Source organism: Oncorhynchus clarkii, chromosome 17, assembly GCF_045791955.1.
Source record: "Oncorhynchus clarkii lewisi isolate Uvic-CL-2024 chromosome 17, UVic_Ocla_1.0, whole genome shotgun sequence".
In the NCBI taxonomy this organism is placed as follows: Eukaryota; Metazoa; Chordata; class Actinopteri; order Salmoniformes; family Salmonidae; genus Oncorhynchus; species Oncorhynchus clarkii.
In genome coordinates this window covers 56,642,924-56,651,886 of record NC_092163.1, presented here as the reverse complement: position 1 = coordinate 56,651,886, position 8,963 = coordinate 56,642,924, and the positions used below count along the sequence as shown (strand labels likewise).

General features: G+C 43.7%; 1 protein-coding gene across 4 annotated transcripts in view; it reads right to left on the bottom strand.

Moving 5' to 3' along the window:
- Positions 1 to 280: 280 nt before the first annotated feature.
- The window catches only part of LOC139371156 (intermediate filament family orphan 2b), a 41,641-nt gene continuing 32,958 nt past the window's right edge, over positions 281 to 8,963 (bottom strand). The window contains exons 3-9 of one of the 4 annotated variants that reach the window (XM_071111276.1): positions 8,706 to 8,801; positions 7,867 to 7,917; positions 7,181 to 7,351; positions 6,675 to 6,823; positions 5,837 to 6,035; positions 5,429 to 5,527; positions 281 to 5,001 (exon numbers count right to left, since the gene is read on the bottom strand). In XM_071111276.1, coding sequence (XP_070967377.1) covers positions 4,768 to 5,001; positions 5,429 to 5,527; positions 5,837 to 6,035; positions 6,675 to 6,823; positions 7,181 to 7,351; positions 7,867 to 7,917; positions 8,706 to 8,801 — 999 coding nt within the window. In that variant the 3' untranslated portion in view covers positions 281 to 4,767. The remainder of the gene's footprint in view (positions 5,002 to 5,428; positions 5,528 to 5,836; positions 6,036 to 6,674; positions 6,824 to 7,180; positions 7,352 to 7,866; positions 7,918 to 8,705; positions 8,802 to 8,963) is intronic. The other 3 variants (XM_071111277.1, XM_071111278.1, XM_071111279.1) reach the window with 3 other exon arrangements.

Below are 8,963 nucleotides of genomic sequence, written 5' to 3'. Positions count from 1 at the left end.
TGTAGCAGTTTGAAGGATTCACTCCATGGTTCTGAAAAGAAAGCACTCCTGTTGAAACAGCTTTATGTAGGCCCTAATCGCTTGTGGGCACCATTTGTCACCATTATAGTGCAATTAATGTATTGTTTAGTGTTGTGTAGTGGCTTTGCTGGCATGCATCTAAAAAATACATGCCAGCATGGGTGCATGACGTGGGTGCAATTACATGCACATCAAACATTGTAATATGTATAATTAAACATGATAGGCTACATCTCCAAAGGAGAACAAAGACTCAAGCTAAAGGCAATCCCCCATTTTATTTCATTTCCCCCCAACACCAATAACAGTGTACATTCTTTTTTTTAACAACAGTATATCCTAAATCCCCATGAATGCAAAGTTTTACTGATAGATGACATAAAAATAACATTGTACTTTACAATGCACAGAGGTATGCATTGAAATAAGATGCAGGGACAGAAATGTGAGTTAGAAACAGCAGGCTTGAAATAGCATCATCATAATGTGATGTGTCTAAAAAAATACACTGACATCAATGGTCATAGTAAAGACAGTACTTTCCTCAATGGCTACTTTGACTGGGGATTCTGACCTACTGCTATCTCTACAATACTCTATAACCACCCACTACAGGCAAGCTCTGTATGTTATGGTGACAAAGCAATATAAAATACATATCAGCAATGGCTAATGTAACACTTTAGACCCTTGCACTACATTAATAAAACCCACTCATATAAAACACCCATGAACCATTTAAACCCCAACCACTGCAGGTTCCCATATAGGCTCAATGAGCCAGACTTTCTAGATGATCATAGTCCTGTAAGGGTAGGCTACATACTAGTTCAATTAAACATTTACAATTTGTGTTTGCTTGCTGGACAGAGAAAAATGTGTCAGGTACACATCAGATGTGTTCTAACTCACGGCGTGAGATTTTTTTTGCACCAGTTCTGATAGTTAGGTTGGACTGTACTCAGAAGACTGCCCCTGGATAATAATGACCACACATTTATCAAAGAAAGGGAGATACCTAGTCAGTTGTACAACTGAATGCATTCAACTGAAATCTGTCTTTGCATTTAACACAACCCGTCTGAATCAGAGAGGTGCGGGTGGCTGCCATAATCAACATGTCTACAATATGTTCAATGGGAAATACCCTACATGACTAAAAGTATGTGGACACCTGCTCGTCGAACATCTCATTCCAAAAATCATGGGCATTAATATGGAGTTGGTCCCCCCTTTGCTGCTATAACAGCCTCCACTTCTGGGAAGGCTTTCCACTAGATGTTGGAACATTGCTGCGGGGACTTGCTTCCATTCAGCCAGAAGGGCATTAGTGTGGCCGGACACTGATGTTGGGCAATCAGGCCTGGCTCGCAGTCGGCGTTCCAGTGCATCCCAAAGTTGTTTGATGGGATTGAGGTCAGGGCTCTGTGCATGCCGGTCAAGTTCTTCCCCACCAATCTCGACAAACCATTTCTGTAAGGTCCTCGCTTTGTGCACGGGGCATTGTCATGCTGAAACAGGAAAGGGCCTTCCCCAAATTGTTGCCACAAAGTTGTAAGCACAGAATCGTCTAGAACACTATGCTATAGTGTTAAGATGTCTCTTCACTGGAACTAAGGGGCCTATCCCGAACCATTAAAAACAACCCCAGACTATTATTCCTCCTCCACCAAACTTTACAGTTGGCACTATGCATTGGGGTAGGTAGCATTCTCCTGGCATCCGCAAAACTCAGATTTGTTGGTTGGACTGCCAGACAGTGAAGACATTCATTCATCACTCCAGAGAACACGTTTCCACTGCTCCAGAGTCCAATGGCGGCAAGCTTAAACCACTCTAGCCGACGCTTGGCATTGCGCATGGTGATCTTAGGCTTCCATGCGGCTGCTCGGCTATGGAAACCCATTTCATGAAGCTCCCGACAAACAGTTATTGTGCTGACATTGCTTCCAGAGGCAGTTTGGTAGTAAGTTGGTAGTAAGTGTTGCAACCAAGGAAGGACAATTTTTACACACAGTCCCGATCTGTGAGCTTGTGTGGCCTACCGCTTCGCGACTGAGCCGTTGTTGCTCCTAGACATTTCCACTTCACAATAACAGCACTTAAAGTTGACCGATGCAGCTCTAGCAGGGCAGAAATTTGACGAACTGACTTGTTGGAAAGGTGCCACCCTATGACGATGATGTTGAAATTCACTGAGCTCTTCAGTAAGGCCATTCTACTGCCAATGTTTGTCTATGGAGATTGAATGGCTGTGTGCTCAATTGTATACACCTGTCAGCAACAGGTGTGCATGAAATAGCCAAATCTACTTATTGGAAGGGGTGTCCACATACTTTTGTGTATGTGGCGTATGTTATCTGATTTGTTCTCTTTGTAGAAATGACATCCTGAGACATCATGAGAAATAAGGGCATAGGCCTAATGGTTACCAGCCTACACTGTATGGTGCAACAAAGGACGAACAAAAACATGGCTTTAAATCGTATACAATGTATTTTGATGGTTAGCTGGGAATAAGGCCTCTCCCTGAATGTTATGTGTATGTGTCTGGATATTTTACTATGGTTTAGGAAATAATACACACTAGACTGATTGGGCCTGTCTTTTTGTGTCAGATGAAATAGTTAAGAGTCCTGACCATTTTGACCATCTATGATGTTAACGGAATATGACACAGAGAATATTTCATTTCTGCCTCAACACTCACAATTCAATCTGTATAATGCAATTCCATGGACTGTAGGCCCATTTAAAGCTACAGGAACTGATTTTGAGAATTGCAACACTATTGTACTGCAACTATGATGTGCCTCTAGTTCAAATGTAAAACAATTCAGAGAAACAACCAAATGCAATAGCCCCTCTTCCCCACAGCGACAATGCAATGACAAATGTAATTATTAAAACCCCCATCATACAAATAGCACTTTTGTCCTTCATTCTGCAAACTAACAACATTTCATAAACCAATTGAAAAATAACTTGCAGAAAACCTCTCCCAATCCTTGTGCGTTCATCAATTTTGTTAATTGATTAGTTCAATGAAAATCATTAGACTGAATGTAATACAACAAAATGAATTACGTATAGCGCATTATGAACAGAAAGGCATCTAGGGTATACGATCACATGCCAACAGCCCTCTTATCACAGGAGGCTGCTGAGGGGAGAACGGTTTATTGAATGGCATCAAACACCTGGAAATCATGTGGTTTGATGAATTATCCCATTCCACCTATTCCGCTCCAGTCATTACAATAAGCCAGTTCTCCCCAATTAAGGTGCCACCAACCTCCTTTGTCTCTTATGTATGTACAAACTATTCTAAGCCCAATCCAGGGCACATGACAATGGGACAACGGAATATGATAGGCTGGACAGAAGGGGGGGAGTTTTTGTGAGACGCCATCTGAGGTTAGTCACCCAGATTGGCAAAAATATAACCTAAATATGGCATTGTACAGTGTATAAGTTAGGAATTGTATTAGCAACCAATGTACATGGTGTTGCCAGTTTCCGTGATTGTTTTGTGTAATATATCTTCCATACCCTCTCTCTGAGAGGACAAACAGATGACCAATAACTCTCAACAGACCTTTGGACTTACCAAAGAGTAGCCCAAGGGACAATCAAGAACTTAGTTCTACCAATCATAACATATACATTTTAGGGGAAATTACAACATTTGGCTGAAGCTTAGTATGATATAGTGATCAGCAAAAGGCATTACAAATCAAAAACAGCATATTTGCTGGCGCCTTGTTCCATATTATTTTCGATCATCTTTTCCATGTTTACAGACATTAAATTAACATGGGTAGGGAGGGAAGGGGTATGACTTTGACAAAGACAACTAGGGGTCACTGTTCCAACATTTCCCTTTTTGAGACAATTCTGCACCTTCCACTTCGGAGAACACACATGAGCACTCTGAATGACAACTAGAAAACACCTGCCCAGCTTAAAAAGGCTAATCATAAGGGAAAAGAAGGGTAGGGAAGGTCATCCTGAAATAAGGCTAGCTAAATTGCATAGAGCTTGAACAATGCGTAATGCAGCAAAGGGCTGTGCTCCGTTCCCCAGTAAACACTGGTAACCATGGAGAGTCCAGTCAGGCTGTTTTGTTTGTATTGACTGTGGTGCGAACATTTCAATACTCAATTGTGCATGTACTGTATGTGAATAATCCATCTACATCCATGGGGCACATGCAAGTAGAAAATTGTGTGATTGCTCTTGATTTGTGATTATTAAAAGAACTCAGGCATATATTCTCACTGGTGAATACTGTTGTGTATGTTGTTCCCTGTTGACCAAATGGACTGTCCACCTCAGTCCAACAGATTGACGATGGTGACAGTGCAACTGTTTCGAATATGCTAATAGTGAGCCAGTACGACTGGTTTGATAAGGTTGACTGTTTTGCTGGATGTTCTTGTGGAGCTCTGATTAGGTTGAAGAAACCAGCAAGGCAGCACTGAGGAAGAGAGCACAGCTGACACTATATTGTATGTGCCACCTCTGCCTTATAATACTTGTGAAGCAAAGGAACACCGTCCCCCTCCATCCCTATGAGAACAGAGACAATAAGCACCAGTTGGGAGAGTGGGACAGACCCTTAGGACCATCAGGACTCCCAGCCAACAGTGCCAAACGGGCCAACCCCCAAGCAGGGTGGAGCTCTGTGAGCAGCTATACGTCAGTGAGTGGAGGAGTGAGGGGCGGTGCCAGGCAGGACAGCCATCAGCTGATTGGCACCTCAGCCTCTCCGTCCTTGTCCAATAGTTCTTCCTGGATCTCGTCAGTATTCCCTGAGTCGCTGCTGGCCACCGAGCTGACAGAGGGAGAGTTCCTGCCCCCTTTGATCATCCTCCTGCACGTCTCCATCTGCACATCCAGACCACGCTTCATGCTACACATCTCCATGTACTCATGCAGGTGTCTGTTCATGTCACTCTTCGCTGTGGCTAGCTCCATCTGAGTGAGGGAGAGAGAGATGATAGAGAGAGGAGATGAGGAGAAAGGAAGCCAGAGAAATAGAAGGGGAAAGAGTAAGGAGGACAGAAGAGAGAGGGTAGGGAGGAGAGAGAGAGAGACATCAGTGACATTGAGCTGGGACAGGTGCCAGCCCTGCCAGGGACTGAGACTCTGGCCAGATGAATGGTCACCGGAGTCACAAATCAAAACCAAACAGCAAGAGGGACAAAACAACCAACAAATCAAAAGGCAGTCGTTGTCCTCCCATGTCCTGTTACTTGACAGGTGTTTCTGTTAGATACAATAGATCTCTAACAGGCAGATACATCTCAGGGGATTTCATTCTCCTCTATTTTTGTTACTGTACCTCTGTTTCTGTCACATTCTCACTCTCAGACACACACGCAGGCACACACAGCCTGTTAACCTCAATCGCGCCAATGGTCTCCTGGTACTCCTGCTCTCTGGTCTTGAATAGTGATTCTGTCTCATCTATGAGGCTGCCCAGGCTTCCATCCTGAGAGACCTGGGAAGAAGCAAAGAGGATTAGCTAAAACACTCTCATTCACCGTTTGGATATTGCATTTCATTTCTCAACATAACAATGGGCAGAATTTGACCTCCAAGCCAAAATGAAAAAACGTTATTTTACTGAAAACATTTGTGTTTGCCGAATATGAATGGATGGGAAGTATGGGAGATAACCGACTCCTCAATGCCCTCCTGTACCCTTGACCATTAGTACATCAGTAGGTAGTGGTAATTTAACTGTTTTAGATTTTTCCTGTACATAAGTATCCTTGACATTTGCTGTGTGGTGTCTAATCCGACTCACAGGCTCCTCTGTGTTGCTGTTGGCTGCGCTGGTGGCTGTGCAGTTTGATGCGGTGATGGCACTGGGTTGTATGTTATAGTTGGTGAAGTCCTCCCATAGCAACAGGGTCTCGTCATTCTCTTCCCACGTCAGGCTGTCACAGTCGTCATCAATGTCAAACGTCTCCCTCCTGGCAACACAATTATCATCTGAACAATGTCTGTGTGGCACAGAGACAGGAAGGAAAAGAGAGGGAAGGAGGAGAAACAACAGGCAACACAAGAGGTCTTTACAAGAGGTCTAAACACAGAGGAGAAGGAAAGATCCATAGAGAAGACATGCAGGAAAACAGAATACACACAGTGTTTGAGAAAGACTTGAGACAGTGACAAGTCTTAGTGGAACACAAATTATACTTTTATTATTGACACTGATATTCAAAACTACATTTTAGGCATACATTTACACAATGAAGACATTCTGTAATGTAATGTTCTCATCTAGCTTTTGGTGGCCCTACTGAAAACAAAATGAATGTCGCACTCTGCATTAACACTAGATGGGAGTAAAGGACAACATTATATAAATACAATGCACCACTGGGGTGTATGTGTCACAGGAGGTTGGTGGCACCTTAATTGGGGAGAACTGGCTCATGGTAATGACTGGAGCAGAATCAGTCGAATGGCTTCCAGGTGTTTGATGCCATTCCATATGCTCCGTTCCGGCTATTACTATGAGCCGTTCTCCACTCAGCAGCCTCCTGTGATGTGTGTGCGCACGTGTGGAGGGGGTCATAACGAAGCCAGCTCGTCTTTCTGGATGGCTGTAATGAGTGTGCGTGTGAAGGCTGACTCACAGTTGGTTGAGCATTCGTTTCATTTCATCAGTGATGTTAAGAGGGACCTCCTCCTCCTCTGAGGTACTGGTGCTGGGGTCTGCATCCATCTCAGAGCTGTCCTCATCAGACACAGGCCTGCGCTCCTTCCTGCAGCACGCCATGGCGCCCTGGAACACACACCCCCAACCAGGTTACTCACTCAGTGCATCAATGCAGGACAGAATTTGGGGCAATTTGTCTATTCTGATATTAATAATTTAGGCAGTACCATACACCACCTAAAAAGCCTCTGGTCTGATTCTGGCTGGATTAATATTTTGGCTTTGGCCAGCAATGTCGGCGCAATGGAAAGTCAAAGCTTCCGTTCACCACTGAGCAGCGACTGTGTGTGTATTTGGTATGGTGGAAGGGTCAGTGAGCATTGTGTTTGTGGCTGTGTGTGTCTGCCTATGTAGAAGAGAGTGTAGCAGCAGTAAACTGTTAGCTATTGTAGACTGAGGCCTAACGTACAGATAGATACACACCCTCTCTGGGAGTGACCTGGCCGGGCTGACATTGAACATCTTGGACATGTCCTCTGAGTTGCGCTGCTGAGCCACGTCACACAGTTTGGCGGTGATGTCGATGCGCCGGCAGATGTCCATGTCCACCCTCATGGCTTTCTCTTGGATCTTAGAGTCCAGGTCAGACATTTGCTGGAAAGGAAGGAGAGGTGTCTGTTGTTGGCTGTGAAACATTGAATCATCCACCCAAAACCTCCACTTACTGTACTCAACAAATGTCTAAAGGCATTTCAAAGCCATCAGACTGATATGAATAACATAAGTCACATGCTGAGTTCATATCTGTGTGACTGACCATTTGCAGCAGTATTAAAGTCAATTGAATACACTGTGGTTAAGATTGCAGACCCAGCAGAAACCCACATCCAGTCAGTCTGGGTCAATAACACATCATGCAACATCTCTGTGAAGGTCCAAAGGAAACATCCTACACTTCAAGGTGAATTTGATCACTGCTACATCTCATGCTTCTTTTTGTCACTCAATAACTTGCAATTACTCTAAAATGCTAGTTATGACAAAACAATTCTATACTTTACCGTCTACAATACTCACAACACTGTTTCACAGTAGTGTAGTAAAGGAAAAGCTAGTATTTTGATTCTAGGGTGAAGGGAAGTGGGGAGGCAGGAATAGAGGTCTCTTACTTTCATATCCAGATCCCTCCTGACATATTGGGAACTCAGACGTCGACCGCCCTTAATAGTGAGCAACGACAAAGTACACCTATTCAAAGGACACGTCCCAAATCACAGTGTTTATTCACTACCCTGGAGGTCTATCAGGTCACACTGTGTGTTACCTCATATGTACTGCATATATCCTTCTCTGACTACAGATATGTGTCATGAGGAGGCAGCTGCTATTACCCACAATGCCACTAACTGACATGGCCAGTTAAACACAGAAGTAAATAAGAGAGGGAGCCAAGCTAGAATGGTTTCAACGGAAATCCAAACAACTCCTTGCTAATTTTGTTTATTCATTCCTGACCAAACAAAAGCGAAGGCTTGGCCAGCTGCAACATATTACAGCCGTTACACTAGAGGCAAGCTCCATGGGAAAAATAAGGTGCTGCGCAGATATAGTGTACGGTCCTGCTTATCTACTGTGTGTTTATGAACACTTGTTATCGGAGCATTCAATGAATACCTGTCTGAAAGGCCCTCTTGCAATTGCGGCAGAATATGTTTGGACTGCGGGGTAAAAATCCAAAAAAGGAGGGGTGTGAATCTGCTAGCCTGTCCTGGAGCCCAGTCTCGGAGAGTGTTCAGTATGATGAATGAAGCCCTAAGGACCTCTACAGTATGACTGACAACATCTATCATCACCTATAAAGAACAATACTACTGTCAATACAACCAATGCTGTTGTATTGTTGAGAATATAATTGGCATCATTTGAACAGGAATATGACTGAGGTATCTGTCAGTCTGTGACAGTGCTGCAGTGGAGTGTGAAGGGAAGGTGTGTATGTTATACTTACATCGCTCATGAGACTCTTAAAGACCACCAGCTCAGCCTTCAGCCTGTCCACCTTCTCCTTCAGTTCATCCTGGATCTCCTCTGACTCCTGAGCACTCTGAACACACCACACACACAAACAGTTGAAGTCAAAAGTTTACATACACCTTAGCCAAATACATTTAAACTCAGTTTTTCACAATTCATGACATTTAATCCAAGTAAAAAGTAAAAATTCCCTATCCTAGGTCAGTTAGGATCACCACTTTATTTTAAGAAT